At 45.7% G+C, this 16595-nt stretch overlaps 1 protein-coding gene and 1 long non-coding RNA gene across 2 annotated transcripts in view; both read right to left on the minus strand.

The window, feature by feature from the left end:
- Positions 1-97: 97 nt before the first annotated feature.
- On the minus strand, positions 98-987 carry LOC121948520. The gene is made up of 2 exons (XR_006106152.1): positions 911-987; positions 98-865 (listed from the first exon to the last, which is right to left on the minus strand). It is a non-coding gene; the product is annotated as an uncharacterized LOC121948520 (long non-coding RNA).
- Positions 988-2270: 1283 nt separating this feature from the next.
- The window catches only part of LOC121947743 (TBC1 domain family member 9B), a 26585-nt gene continuing 12260 nt past the window's right edge, over positions 2271-16595 (minus strand). The window contains 13 exon segments of the mRNA XM_042492846.1: positions 2271-3799; positions 5927-6032; positions 6165-6207; positions 8508-8561; positions 11534-11605; positions 12281-12346; positions 12474-12714; positions 13089-13157; positions 13249-13347; positions 13675-13804; positions 14011-14093; positions 14187-14389; positions 16221-16338. Coding sequence (XP_042348780.1) covers positions 3188-3799; positions 5927-6032; positions 6165-6207; positions 8508-8561; positions 11534-11605; positions 12281-12346; positions 12474-12714; positions 13089-13157; positions 13249-13347; positions 13675-13804; positions 14011-14093; positions 14187-14389; positions 16221-16338 — 1896 coding nt within the window. The 3' untranslated portion in view covers positions 2271-3187.

A 16595-nucleotide genomic window follows, 5' to 3' on the forward strand; every position in this document is an offset into this window, starting at 1 on the left:
ATCATTGGCGATCCCGTTTTAACAGGATTAAATATCTGGTCTGTTTTTTATTTAGTCTCGCACTGTTGTTGCCAGTAACACCACAGAAGAGGAAAAGTGAATTTCCTTGGTATTTATTAGACAACAGAGTACAGATCAATCAATTACTGATCAATATGATAGATTTTAAAAGCAGATTGGTGAATAAATACAATACAGACAACAGAGAGGGAAAAAAACTGAATAAAAACACTGAAACGTCCTCTGACATCGTCTCGACAGGAAGTAAACAAGAGTGATGTCATCAGAAACAGGCAGCACAAACAAACAAGGCTTCAGTGACAAAACAAAAGACTGCAGGTGTGAACTCACCTGAGTGAAACATGAGTTTATTGAGGAAATATGACCTCTTGATTTTATTAATATTCAGTTAATATATCTGAGCTGTACAGAAAGAAAACAATTTAACATCAAAGAACTTTATTTTTTATGTAACGGATTCCTTTAAGTTTTATTTTCTTAAAATCAATGAAAAAGTTATTTAGTATTTCAGTCTGTTTTAAACATGAATCAACTTATTTAAAGCTATTTCTCTTTCTAAAAAAAAAACAACCTTTATTTCGCCTCACAGGTCAACTTTTATCCCTAAAATAATTTGTAAACACGTTTTAACGTCTCAAGTCAGAAATGTTCACTTATTTTAAGAAAGTTTTAGGACTCGATCGTCTACTGAAATGATTTGATTACATTTTTTTTCACTTGTCAGAAAAAGCTGGTTAAAAAAAAGAAAAGAAAGAAAACATGTTTTGGGACTTTGTGGCTTCTGTATTTGTGCCGGCCGACCGTTCACCTGCATCACCTGCTTCACCTGCATCACCTGCTTCACCTGCTTCACCTGCTTCACCTGCATCACCTGCATCACCTGCTTCACCTGCTCGTCTGTGAGCATCTGTTAACGTCTGTTCAGTGCCTCTCACCTGCACAGAGACCCGCTGATCCTGAGCGCAACTGATTTCACAACAAACCAAGACACACAATAAAGACCGTGTGTGACACACAATGGATCATTCCAGCCGCGACACACAACCTGCAGCCGCGACACACAATAACATGGTGGCCAACAGTACCTTGCGTTTGTTCACCAGTGGATACATTTTCATTTTTTTGAGCCACAACCCCCCAAAATGTCCTTTTGCTATCCAGATTTGATCCATTCAGACCGATAACATTTATAAAGTCTAAAAAAGCAGCGATGTTTAACACCTGGATCAACATCAACTGTTTTTGTGACGCGTTCAGGCGCCATTCCCGTGCATTTAAACCCTTGAAACATAAGAAAATTGCTGCGATTTCTTTCAGAAACACAGGACAAAAAATTTGGCAAGAAATGTGCCGCGAATTTCAAGAAACTGATAGTTCCCATTCTCTCATTTAAAATTCTAATACAGAAAAAGAGAAAAAATAACTATTTTTTATGCAGGTTCTTGAGGTTATTTTCGTGTTTGTTTTATTCTAAATTTTCATTTTCTTTCTTATTTTTAAGTTATTTTCTGTACTTCTTACAAACTTAATATTTATTTCTTTAAAAATAAAACAGGGAAAAACATAATGAGCAACTTGGCAAAAAAGAAAAATAAAAACTGAAAAATAAAAAAGAGAGTAAAAGGTGACAGGAAAAGAGGTGAAATCTGGGCTATTTTTTGTTAAGTCGCTCGTGCCCTCCTCCCATGTTTGTGAAAGAAATCGTGTTCATCTGCTCAGGTTCCTTTGACTCTTTCACATTAAAAGCCTGTTTCTGGGGGCGGCTGGCGGCGGCTCAGTCCCGCCTGGGCCCTTTGCTGCATGTCCCCTCTCTCTTCTGCCTTCACGTTTAAGCTGTCCCGTCCACAGACCGTAAATAAAGATGGACGACACGTCAGCTCCCCCACAGTGTACCTGCTCGGTGTGTGTGTCGCCCCCTGCTGTCTGTCTGCAGTACAGGTCATAGAGCCCGCCCCTCCACGTTAGTGAACGGGCCGAACGAAAAACTCAAAGTACAACACAAATAAACGTTTCCTGAAGACACTTTCTGTCACTGAAGGTCATTCTTGTCAATCGGATGTTTCTTCAAGGGTTTGTTTTCATGATAATTTCGGTTTTAATGAGTGAAATTATAAAAATTATACAAAAAGGGGATTTTCTGCCATGACTGACAGCTGTGACAGCCACTCCTTGCACTTGCATTCAATGGAGCTGCTTGGGATTGGTCAGACGGGAGTTTGGGCGGGGACTCCCCCAACATGAAAATATCGCTAATGCGCAGAATCCGGCTCCCAATGACATCACCCTCACAAGACGGCGACGCCCGTATCTCGGATACTTTGACCTCACTTCAGCACAGCGGGGGTCAGTGGGGGCGTGTCGTCCATCTTTATTTACAGTTTGTGAGTATGTCAAATAAAGAAAAAATACCCAAAATCTATTTGGATAAAAACGGCCTGTTTCCACTGCAGGAACTCAGGGAATCTTACGTGGTCTCACCCGTTGTTGCACAGGAAAACTTTAGAGAACCTTAACGGAGGCGAAACAAGTCCCCGCCTCGGCCCTCAGCGTGGCCCTGAAAATGTGCTGGGCGGGGCTTAGGTTGACTCACTGCTGATCTCAATGCAAAAGAAGACATCAACAAAACGTGGCTTTTTTGAAGTTGCGGCAAATGTTTGCTCAACAAGAAGAAACGTTTTTATTAATTCACGTATTAAATATCAATTTTTAAAGAAAACATCCCGCTCATATCGCCGTTTTCATGAATGAAATACTTTAAAATCAGTTTCACACTTCACGACCTCAAAGACCTCGAACACAACGAAGCCAAAAGAACGAATTCACGACTCGGAAACTACGACATCCTGATATCACGTGAACGCCGCATTAAACCCCGCAGAAGAAGAGGAATTGATTACATCGGCCCAGAGTTCCCGCGATGGAAAACAACTATTAAACGCTCGTCATGATGTACGACCTCTGGGACTTTTACTGTGAAACAAGTGCTGAGTTTAAATAAAGATAGTCACATGACTTCCTGACATCACAGGTTAGTCTGTGACATCACACACGCAGGTGGACAGACGGACAAAAGGACAGGTGACCCGGCAGAGGTGAGTCAGGTGACCCGGCGGAGGTGAGTCAGGTGACCCGGCGGAGGTGAGTCAGGTGACCCGGCGGAGGTGAGTCAGACGGAATGCTGCGTGAGTTCGTGGTCGGAGGCGGAGCTTGTCTGGCGCTCCACTGCCCTCTGAGCCTTACAGGCGGCCATCTTGCTCTGGATGTCCCTCTTCCTTTCGAAGTAGTCAACGAGCGGCGGCTCCGTCAGCAGCGACGCCAGCACCTGCTCAAAGGTGATCGACCAGTCGACATCCAGCACACTGCCACGCCTCTGCTCGCCACCGCCGATCAGCACAGTGTCGTCGGCGATGTCCTCGCACTGCAGCGAGCCGGAGCTCACCACCGAGTACGACGACACCGACGTGTCGTCTTTGGTTTCCTCATCCTCCAGCTGAGCGTCGGCCAGAGCGCGGCACACCTGAGACTCACCTGACGGCCCCTCGCCCGGCCCCTCCTCCCCCAGAGGGTCGGTGGGAGTGGTCTGTGTGGTGGGTGGGGTCTGAGCGGCGGCGGCCGCGTTTTCAGTCTTTTTGCCGCCGTTGTTGAACTTCTTGCCGACCTCTCCGATGCGCAGCAGCAGGCTGGCGACGGTGGTGGCGATGGAGTGATAGAGCTCCTGCTCCAGAGGCTCCTCGCTGAACATGTTATAGAGCGTCTTACAGAGGTCAATGAACTGCTCCTGAGACACGCAGAGGGACACACAGAGGGACACACAGGTCAATGAACTGCTCCTGAGACACGCAGAGGGACACACAGAGGGACATGCAGAGGGACACACAGAGGGGACACGCAGGGACACACAGAGTGACACACAGAGGGACACAGAGTGACACACAGAGGGACACAGAGTGACACGCAGAGGGACACACAGAGGGACACAGAGTGACACGCAGAGGGACACACAGAGGGACACACAGAGTGACACACAGAGGGACACACAGAGGGACACACAGAGTGACACAGAGGGACACAGAGTGACACGCAGAGGGACACACAGAGGGACACACAGAGTGACACGCAGAGGGACACACAGAGGGACACAGAGTGACACACAGAGGGACACACAGAGGGACACAGAGTGACACGCAGAGGGACACACAGAGGGACACACAGAGTGACATGCAGAGGGACACACAGAGGGACACACAGAGGGACACAGAGGGACACACAGAGGGACACACAGGTCAATGAACTGCTCCTGAGACACACAGAGGGACACACAGGTCAATGAACTGCTCCTGAGACACGCAGAGGGACACACAGAGGGACAAGCAGAGGGACATGCAGAGGGACACACAGAGGGACACGCAGAGGGACACGCAGAGGGACACACAGAGTGACACACAGAGGGACACACAGAGGGACACACAGGTCAATGAACTGCTCCTGAGACACGCAGAGGGACACACAGAGGGACACACAGGTCAATGAACTGCTCCTGAGACACGCAGAGGGACACACAGAGGGACACACAGGTCAATGAACTGCTCCTGAGACACGCAGAGGGACACACAGAGGGACACACAGGTCAATGAACTGCTCCTGAGACACACAGAGGGGACACACAGAGGGACACACAGAGGGACACGCAGAGGGACATGCAGAGGGACACACAGAGGGACATGCAGAGGGACACACAGAGTGACATGCAGAGGGACACACAGAGGGACACGCAGAGTGACATGCAGAGGGACACACAGAGGGACACACAGAGGGACACACAGAGGGACACACAGGTCATTGAACTACTCGTTGATATTGTCGTGATTTTGTTGAAAATGTTCGAAAGAAACTGACACGCTGAAATAATTTCACAGCGTTTTAAAAGGGACACAGTCAGCAGCACTTTGCCCTTTTTGCATAAACATTTCAATAATAACAGCTGTGTAAAAGAAAAGAACTTTAAGCTTTAACCTAGTATGACCCACTTTAATATGACACACACTCATAAGCTTTAAAAAATAATCAACATTAATATGATCTTCTACTTTCATTGAGTTATTTTTTTCTAAACAGCATCAGTTCTAATCAGAAATATCACATATTCAATCATTGTCAGAATGTTTCCCTTTAAATGCCAGGTTTTTGTCATAATGCCACTATGTTTTTAGATTTAAAAACAAAGAATTATTTTTAATATTTTCATTCAGATTCATTCATTTTAAAATTATTATTATTATATCATTATCACAGTCTGGGATATGTCTGGGATATGTCAGTGTGTGAGTGTAGCTGCTGACAGTCTGGAGTGTAGCTGCCGTCAGTCTGTGTGTCAGTGTGAGTGTAGCTGCTGACAGTCTGGGATATGTCAGTGTGTGAGTGTAGCTGCTGACAGTCTGGGATATGTCAGTGATCAGCAGCTACATTGACTGTGACAGGTCACCTAGTGGAAATAGCATGTATTTCCTCCATATGCCAAATATGGTCAAAATGACCTCATCAGGTGGAAAATAGTCAAAATGACAAATTCAGAGTCAAAAGCCCAGAATGACACCCAGAAATAATACAAGTCCTGTTTTTCTGCTCTGATGGCTGTGGGATCAAAAATGTCAGTTTGAATGGGTTTCAATGGAGCATTTTTGGACCTGAACAGTCTGAATGTAACTATTTAGTTTCCACAGTGTATTTTAGACTTATTGTAGGAGCTGAGCTGCAAATTCACTGATTACACTCAAATACACAATCTGGACTACATTTAGGACACATGCATCAACACACACACAGTTATCACAACAGGAAGAAAAAAAGAGACTAAAATGAGCCAAAACAGTCCCTAAAGGGTTAATACAGAGACAGACAGACTGACCTGGTTCATCCTGGGCAGGTCTTTGATGGTCTCTCTCCTGGGCTCCTTTTCTTTGGCCCACATCCTCAGGTAGTACCTGTAGTCTTTCACCTTCTCCTCTGAAGCCACACACGGGTCACAGGTCAGAGGTCACACAAAGATCAGAGTCTGACTTTTGTGTATAACTAAATAAAAAAGGGACTAATTTATGTTAAAAAATAGTTTTTTTCGGGTTTGTTACGACTAAAACTCATTTACCTTTCTTCTCTCACTGTCTGCGCCTCCATCCTTCCCCTCCTCACCTGCACACAGACAGGAAACCATCATCATCATTATCATCATTATCATCATTATCACCGTCATCATCATCATCACCATCACATCATCATCACCATCATCACTATTATCATCATCACTATTATCATCACCGTCATCACCATCACCATCACCATCATTATCACCGTCATCATCATTATCACCGTCATCATCATTCTCACCGTCATCACTATCATCATCATCATCACCATCACCATTATCACTGTCATCATCATCATCATCATCCCCATCACCATCATCACCATCATCATTATCATCACCATCATCACTATTATCATCACCGTCATCACCATCATTATCACCGTCACCATCATTATCACCGTCATCATCATTATCACCGTCATCACTATCATCATCATCACCATCATCATTATCACCGTCATCATCATCATCATCATCATCATCCCCATCACCATCATCATCATCATTATCATCACCATCATCACTATCATCATCATCATCATCACCATCATCACATCATCATCATCATCATCATCATCATCATTATCATCACCATCATCACATCATCATCATCATTATCATCACCATCATCACGATCATCATTATCATCACTATTATCATCATCATAAACATCATCATCATCACCATCATCATCATCATCATCCCCATCACCATCATCACCATCATCACCATTATCATCATCACCATCATCACTATCATCATCATCATCATCACCATCATCACTATCATCATCATCATCATCATCATTATCATCACCATCATCACCATCATCATTATCATCACCATCATCACCATCATCATTATCATCACTATTATCATCATCATAAACATCATTGCCCTCACCATCATCACCATCATCATCACCATCATCACTATCATCATCATCATCATCATCATCACCATCATCACCATCACCATCATCATTATCATCACTATCATCATCACCATCATCATATCATCACCATCATCATTATCATCGCCATCATATCATCATCATCACATCATCATCATCATCACCATCATCACCATCACCATCATCATCATCATCACTATCATCATCACCATCATCACATCATCATCATCACCATCATCATCATCATCATTATCATCACTATCATCATCACTATCATCATTATCATCAACATCATCACCATCACCATCATCATTATCATCACCATCATCATCATCACCATCATCACCATCATCATCATCATCATCATCACCATCACCATTCATCATCAACATCATCATCACCACCATCATCATTATCATCACTATCATCATCATCATCATCACATCACATTATCATCATCACCATCATCGTCATTATCACCATCATCATCATCATCATCACCACCATCACCATTATCATCTTCTACATCACCTTCATCACCATCATCGTCATTATCACCGTCATCATCACCATTATCACCATCATCGTCATTATCACTGTCATCATCATCATCACCATTATCACCATCATCATCATTATCACCATCACCATTATCATCTTCTTCATCATCATCATCATTATCACCATCATCACCATCACCATCATCACTATCATCATCACCATCATCATCATCATTCTTTTTATTACATTAAATCTCTTTCCCACTTTAATTTAAACGACAGAAAATGATGTAAATATGCTGTTCTGTTTAATGTACACCAATTTTATTCCAATAAAAATGTAAATTTTAGCAATTTTTTTCGCAGCACCACTCATGAATGTTTGTCATGAATTTTTGAGCCATGGAGGTTTTATTTTCATAAAACTTTCCTCTAGCTGAGAAAAGCAATTTAAAAACCTGCGACGTCATTACAACATATAGTCTATAAGTCGAGCGGGGCAACAGTACGATGATGGGAAAGTTTCACATACACAAGAAAAAAATGGACAGACTCCAAACCTAATTGTAATAATTTTCTTCTGGAACTGCACTATTACAAAACAGACATTAAAAATAAAAAAGCTATCAAAACATACCATATTTTAAGAGCTTCCATATAGGCTCTAATTAATGCAATGTGTAATTTTATTGTATATCCCTGACATTAATGTATTGTATGTATTTTATTTTCTGTAAATGGATTATTTATTTTTTTAAAAAAGAGTGCATGTGCCAGGCAAGTAACTCTGGACTGAAGGGGCGCCATCTTGTCGTCCAGTATCCAGGTATTATTATATAGTATTAAACAGTGTATTATTATTCCATCACTCCTGCTTAATAAACAATCTGCAGTGCAGCCAGGAAACTCCTCAAACCACAAAGACACAAACCTGATGGCACCTCCTGCTGCCCCAAAATGTCCAGTTCAGAGGGGAAGAAAGATTCTGGAGGAGAAGATCATACAACGACGACGACGACGACAAAGAAGGAAGAAGAAGAAGAGCAGGAGGAAGAGGAGGAGGAGGAGGAGAAGGAGAAGAATAAGGAGGAGGAGGAGGAGAGAGGAGAAGAGGAGAAGAAGGAGGAGGAGAGAAGAAGAAGAAGAGGAGGAGGAGGAGAAGGAAGAAGAAGAAGGAGGAGGAGGAGGAGGAGGAGGAGGAGGAGGAGGAGGAGGAGGAGAAAAGGGAGGAGGGGAGGAGGAGGAGGAGAAAAGGAAGAGGAGGCGGAGGAGGAGGAGAAAAGGAGGAGGAGAAAAGGAGGAGGAGGAGGAGGAGGAGGAGGAGGAGAGATCAGGCAGCATGTGAGTCAAAAAGGACACAGTCAGATTTGTTAGTAAAAAGATTTTTCATGCAAATCAAACAGTTTGATGGTATTATTGGATTTATAATCATTTCATTTTAACTCTGTTTTAAGTTAACCCTTTAGAGTAAACTGTTTTGATTTCTTTTGAAAACATGGGGAAAAAAAGAAATCTTTCATAAATCACAAGAAATTGGTCGATTTAAAAACAATTTCGGTGCGAATCACCACCTTAGCACCGTGGGGCGTGGCCTGGGGGCTGTGTTGTCAGGAGCACTAGCTCCGAGTGGGGAAAGCGGGGGAGCTAAGAGGGATTCACAAAGACCCTGATGATACGGCCAAATCGAGCGGAGTGCATCTCGCCCGGTAGGCCGTCAGGCTGAAGAAGGAGGCCTTTCGGGCTCTACTGGCCCAGGGGTCTCCTGAAGCAGCAGACGGGTACCGGTTTGCCAGAAGGGCTGCAGCTGAGGCGGTCGCTAAAGCTAAAACTCGGGTGTGGGAGGAGTATCGGGAGGCCGTGGAGAAGGACTTTCAATCGGCCTGAAGGAAGTTCTGGCAAACCGTGAGACGCCTCCAGAAGGGAAAGCGGGCCTTGTCTCAGTCTGTGTTCAGCAGTGGAGGAGAACTGCTGACCCGGACACTTTGAGGAACCCCTGAACCCTACCGTCTCCTCTTCTGTGGAGGAGGCGGAGTCTGAAGACTCGGGGGATTCTTCATCCATAGCTCTGGCAGAGGTCACTGAGGTCATCAAAAAGCTTCTTGGCAGCGAGAAGCCAGGTGTGCATGAGATTCGCCCTGCGATGCTGAATCTCTGGACACTGTTGTGCTGTCTTGGCTGACACATCCGTTCAGTGTCGCGTGGAGGTCGGGTACAGTGCCTGTGGAGTGCAGACCGGGGTGGTGGTTCACATTTTCAAAAAAGGAGAACCGGAGGGTGTGCGCCAATTATCGGGGTATCACACTACTCAGGCTCTCAGGGAACGTTGACTCCAGAGTGCTGGAAAGGAGGCTCCGTCCGATTGTCGAACCTTGGATTCAGGAAGAACAATGCCGGTTCAGTCCAGGCCGTGGAACAGCGGATCTGCTCTTCGCTGTAGCGCGGCTGCTGGAGAGGTGGTGGGAGGATTTTGTGCACTTGGAGAAGTGTCTACAGTCGTGTCCCTCGGGGAGTCCTGTGGGTGGTACTGTGGCAGTACGGGGTGCCAGGGTCGCTGCTATGGGCCATCTGGTTCCTGTATAACCAAAGAGAGAGCTGTGTCCGCACACTCGGCGTGAAGTCAAACACGTTCCCAGGTGGTGTCGGCCTCAGCCAGGGTTGTCCTTTGTCTCCAATCCTGTTTGTGATTTTCATGGACAGGATCTCAAGGTGCTGCCAGGGGGAGTTAAGGGTCTGGTTTGGGGACCTCACAATTGCATCTCTGCTTTTTCCGGATGATGCGGTTCTGTTGGCTCCATCACACCGTGACCTCCAGCATGCACTGGGGCGGTTTGCGGCCAAGTGTCAGGCAGTCATGATGAGAGTCAGCACCTTCAAATCTGGGGTCATGGTTCTGTGCCGGAAAACAGGGGATTGTCCCCTCTGGGTGGGGGGAGAGTTCAAGTATCTCAGGGTCTTGTTCACGAGTGAGGGTAGAACAGAGCGTGAGATGGACAGGTGGTTTAGTGCAGCATCTGCAGGGATGCAGGCGCTGCACCGGACTGTCGTGGTGGAGAAGGAGCTGAGCCAGACTGCAAACTCTCATTTTACCAGTCCATCTATGTTCCACCCCTCACCTTTGGTCATGAGCTCTGGGTAGTGACCGAAAGAATGAGATCACACATACAAGCGGCCGAGATGAGCTTCCTCCGCAGGTTGGCTGGGCTCAGCCTTAGAGATAGGGTGAGGAGCTCGGACACCCGGGAGGAGCTCGGAGTAGAGCCGCTGCTCCTTCGCGTCCAAAGGGGCCAGTTGAGGTGGCTTGGGCATCTGATCAGGATGCCTCCTGGGCTCCTCCCGCTGAAGGTGTTGAAGGTGTTCGGGGCACGTCCCTACTGGTAGGAGGCCCCGGGGCAGACCCAGAGCACGCTGGAGGGATTACGTGTCTCGTCTGGCCTGGGAAGGCCCTCGAGTCCCCCAGCATGAGCTGGAAAGCGTTGCTGGGTAGAGGGACGTCTGCACTGTTCTGCTCCGTCTGTTGCCCCCGTGACCCGGCCCCGGATAAGCGGAAGAAAATGGATGGATGGAAAACATTTTTTTTTCTTTTTAAAGCTAGGGAAAATGTGCCAAAGACTATATTTATAATTACTGTAATACATCTTTAAATATTTTATTCTATTTTTTTCTGGTAATTTTTTTGTACTTTTGCTAATTTTGGTGCCATTTCTTCTATAGTTGCTCATTGTTTTTTACCCATGTTTTTGGAAGAAATTTAAGCCACTTTGCTCAGGTTTCACAGGGTTAATCATTTTTAAAGTCACTTTATTCTCGAAATCTGTTAATTTTGCTGCTTTCATTTGTAAGAAAGAGGCTGTCATTACCAGTGTGGATAATGAAAAGACCTAGAGTTACAGTGTACTACTACTATAAGTAGAAAAACTGCAGTAATCAGTAGTTTACAGCATTTTTTTGTGTGTCTACCTTGTGGTGGTACGTCCTCAGTGAAGAACTGTGTTGCCTCCAGAGCAGACTCGGCCTCCTCAGGACACAGAGCTGCGACACAAACAAACAGACATTCAATAATCAGAGGCCACATTAAGACTCTGTCGATTGCCTCCATCGGTGGAAGTTGAACCTGCAGCAAAAAAGTTAGAGAACACCAGCAAACTCCTCAGATCGCTACATATCAAAATTAAAAGGTTTAACATGAAGCCTTAAGTCTCCATTAACAAAAAGTTAAGTGAGATTTTAGTGTTACTGGTGTATTAGTACTACAAATATAATTTAGAAATAGACAAGCAAATGTACACGGTATTATAAGTGTCAGTTTTCACATCATGGTATACCCTGAAACCTCTTCATTGTTTCAGCCCTAATGCAGAATTTACTTTTTGCCTTGTTTCTATGTTAAATAATTATTCTCTCAATTTATTACAGTGCTACCATGTGACAGATTTGAGTCATATTTCTTGGGAAGTTTTTACACATAATTTCCAGATATTCCATATTCCAGAAGTTTCATGTTTCTAACTCATTCAAGCTCAATTTGAGCCTCGACAGAAGATGAATAAACGAGTGACGATAAACCAGCACAGACTCAACAGAGTTTTGTCCCGTCGAGGATTAAACTCACATATAATAAATTATATAAATGAACACAGAGAACAACATCCTGTTCACCTGGAGACCCTCTGACGGGTGTGTCCAGGTGAGCTGTGTGACTGTTACCTGGTGGGAGGTGGAGCTTGTAGAGCAGTTTGAGTTTTTCTGTCATGTCTCCGTGATACATCCCACCTGCAGACACACAAACAACCTCTGACACGGCAAACGACCAAATATTTAAATATCTGCAGACACAGAGTCGTCTGAGGAGACCACAGCCGACACGAAGCAGAGCCAAAGCTGCTGTTTGTGGACTCACTCAGTCCGGTGATGAACTCTTTGAAGTTGACCAGTCCGTCCTTGTTCTGGTCCAGGAGTCTGAAGAGGCGGGCCGACAGCGTGGGGGTGTGGCCTCCACAGATCCAGGGAGCGAGCGCGGTGAACAGCTGGGTGAACTGGACCGGGTCGATGCGGTACTGCTCCAGGTAGGGCAGGCTGGGGTCGTGACGCTCGGCCGCCGTGCTGCTGGAGCCCCAGTAACAGCTGGTCATGTGTTTGGACTGATCGAGGTCAAAGATGCAGGAAGAGACAGACAGAGACAGAGAGACAGACAGAGACAGAGAGACAGACAGAGAGACAGACAGAGACAGAGAGACAGAGAGACAGAGAGACAGAGACAGAGACAGAGAGACAGACAGAGAGACAGAGAGACAGAGACAGAGACAGAGACAGAGAGACAGACAGAGAGACAGAGAGACAGAGACAGAGACAGAGGCGTTAAACTCTGTGGAGACACTTTTCTTTTTCTTCAGTCACGTTTGAAATCACGTGAAAAAGTTCCTCTCAGCCGTTAAACCTGAAACTCAGCACAGCAATTTTTTAGTTCATAAAAACATTTAAGTTGAAAACTTTGACAAACAGACTTTATTCTGACCTTAAAGAGACAATAGAGCTCTTCCAGCTCCTCAATACTGAAGGCGGACTCCGTCATCATCGCTCTCACCTGCACGCACACACACACACACACACACACACACACTTGTAAACACTGCCTACATTAGCATCTTGGCATTTAGCATGTGAACATCACTCACCACGCTCCTCTTGGCCGTGTCCTCCAGTGACTGGATGACCTTTAACCTCTGCTTGAACCTCATCTGCTCGATGACATCAGAGCGCAAGCTGCCGAACTTCTGCTCAGAGAAGGAGAAATGGAGTTGACCTCAAACAAGGTTGTCAAGGTTAGGCAGCTACAGGAGTTCGCATACTCTGCTGCAGGAATTAGACTGACACTCTGCAGCTACAGGAGTTCGCATGATATTCTGCTGCAGGAATTAAACCAAGACATTTCGGCCTAAGGAATTAGGCAGCTACTCAGCAGCTACAAGAATTAGCATGATACACTGTAGTAGCAGGAATTAGACTGACACACTGCTACACTAGGAGTTGGACCGATACGCAGTAGCTACAGCAGTGAGACGGAGACACTGATGACGTCGTGACGTGTCACTGAGTCTGACCTCGTAGGACGCCTTGATGAGGTCGAAGATGTCGATCTCAGGTGGAGGATCGTCTCCGCTCGTCAGCAAGGCGTGCAGGTGAGGGATGGGCGGAGCCACAGTCTGTTTGTTCACAACATTATCCAGGTACCTGCACACACACACACACACACACACACACACTGATCAGAGCTTAGAGCAGAGGCATTGTTTTTTCAGTGTGTCTTGGAGCTAAACCTTTGGACAGTAGGACAGAGGTAAAGCTCTGGGTAGCCTAAACTGATCAGCGTTTTCTCCATCTTCATCATAGACTGATTGATATTGTCAAAGATACAGATACTCCGGCCTGACTCCTACCTGCCCAGAATGGTCATGGCTTCTCCCTCGTCGTTGCAGGACAGCAGAGCGTTCATGTTGTCGTGGAGCACAGCCAGCGCCACCTGCAGACAGACACAACACACAACATGTTGGAACAGGACTCAACCAATGAGAAAGCAGTCGGGTAACAGTCAGTCAGGTGTGGTGACTCTGACCTGGAAGATGACCTTGATGCCCTCGTAGAAGAAGCAGTCGACCAACAGGACGGCGCTGTCGAAGGGCATCACAGACAGGAAAAGCGTGAGGAACCAGGACAGGCTGATGGTGGAAATGACCCCGAGCTCCTGCATGTGTTCGTATAGCAGGGGGAGGAAGGCCCGGGTCAGCTCCTCAAACACCCCCTGATCCACCAGAGCTCCTGCAGGGACAGAAACCACATCAGACCGGGACAGAAACCACATCAGATCCCCTCATGGCCAGAGCATGTGAGTGGAGCAGGAGGATCTTGGCTGGAGGGTGGAGCGCTAAAAAGCTGCAGCATCACCTTATCTCTCGTTCTATCCCGCTCCAATTTGGCTCCAGTACCTCTTACACCATGCGTCTGAAGCATGTCTGACCCAGAAAGTACTTTAAAAAGGAAGCTGAGGAGTCATACACACAGGTGTACTATTACTGTAAAAGCAACGGAGGACACTGATATGGTACAAGAAAAAGAACGTGGCGACATTGTTTCAGTCGGTAAAGATTCACTCTGAAATCGCAACGACTCTGCTGTTGTCACTGACCTACGACTCTGCTGTTGTCACTGACCTACGACTCTGGTGTTGTCACTGACCTGTGACTCTGCTGTTGCCACTGACCTACGACTCTGGTGTTGTCACTGACCTGTGACTCTGCTGTGGTCACTGACCTACGACTCTGCTGTTGCCACTGACCTGTGACTCTGCTTTTGCCACTGACCTACGACTCTGCTGTTGTCACTGACCTACGACTCTGGTGTTGTCACTGACCTGTGACTCTGCTGTGGCCACTGACCTACGACTCTGCTGTTGTCACTGACCTACGACTCTGCTGTTGTCACTGACCTACGACTCTGCTGTTGTCACTGACCTGTGACTCTGCTGTTGCCACTGACCTACGACTCTGCTGTTGCCACTGACCTACGACTCTGCTGTTGTCACTGACCTACGACTCTGGTGTTGTCACTGACCTGTGACCAGGGACGGTTTTTGCTATGGGCAATGTGGGCGACCGCCCAGGGCGCAATCTATTTGGGGCGCACAAGCACCCGCAAAATAAATAAATAAATAAATAAATAAAAAATAAAAATCGGAAGTTTTCTACCGCTCATATTCCACGTCACGTTAGTGGAGTAGGTGCGGGGCGCCCTTACTATCATGTCAACTTTCTGCTGAGTCATGTCTACAGGTTGTGTGCGTCAGAAGAAAAGGCAGCAGGGAGACAGGCTGAGGGCGATCAGCTCACACTCTGCAGAGGCTGAGAGCAGGCTGAGTTTAACTCTCAGAGGAAAAGCACGGGGGGGGGGGGGGGGGGGGGACTGACCTGTTATGATCCCAGCTGCTTCCAAATAAATTGTATTTCATTCATAAAATTAACATAGATACTTTTACATTTATTGCGCTATGTGAAAATGTAAAAACTGCCACAACTGTCGGGTTTTTACCTGAACTCACTTTAATGTCTGACCGCATTAAATCCGTAAAGCGTCTGCATAACTCTCAATACGCAACACAGAGCTTCCGCTCACAACTACTACTGCCTGCTGCAGTCCTTTCAACATAAGAGCATGTTGGAATATGCTGAACATCACCACATGGGCGTTTGACGGAGGGAAAAGGTGATGATGTTAAATTGAGTCAAGGGTGTATCATGGACAAAAGACCAAAGAAACCATCAGATGTCCAGTTCAGAAAGAAAGGGAAAGAAGAAGAGGAGAAACGCTCAAAAGATAAAAGGTATGCAGGTCGAGTGACGTTAATTGTACGTAATGAAACAGTAGCTTATACGCTATTTATTATCCTCTTGCTAATATGCTGCTACTTAGCCACAGAAGACGACTGTATTTGGTTTTTAGCTTTGCTGAACTAGCAACTATTAAAATTTGAGGCATTATGCTCAGATAATACGATGTTAATGGATGACTTTTTTTGGGGGTGGGGGGGGGGTTCGCCCAGGGCGCAAAACTACCCAGGACCGCCTCTGCCTGTGACTCTGCTGTTGTCACTGACCTACGACTCTGGTGTTGTAGTAGTCGGGCAGCATCCGCTCACAGAGCGCCACCAGCAGCCAGAAGGCTTCCTCCTCGGGACAGTAGAGCAGCAGGACAGAGGTGACAATGTTCATCGCCTGGACAGGAACATGAGAGGATTTGTGTCAGACTTTCATTATCAGTAGTTTTATTTTTAAATATGGCCCTTCAGTTTCAGGACACTTTTCCGTGAGTATTTTAGTACAGAATATACACATTAACAATACTGAAATGTATTTCATTTTAATTGACAGGTATTACCTGACAGTATTTTTATTTTTCATATTTATATTATATTTATATTACCTGATAGAGTTTGAGGACGGGGTTGTTGTTTTTTTTTTTTTTAAATTAA

The sequence above is a fragment of the Plectropomus leopardus genome, chromosome 9 (assembly GCF_008729295.1).
Source record: "Plectropomus leopardus isolate mb chromosome 9, YSFRI_Pleo_2.0, whole genome shotgun sequence".
NCBI lineage: Eukaryota > Metazoa > Chordata > Actinopteri > Perciformes > Serranidae > Plectropomus > Plectropomus leopardus.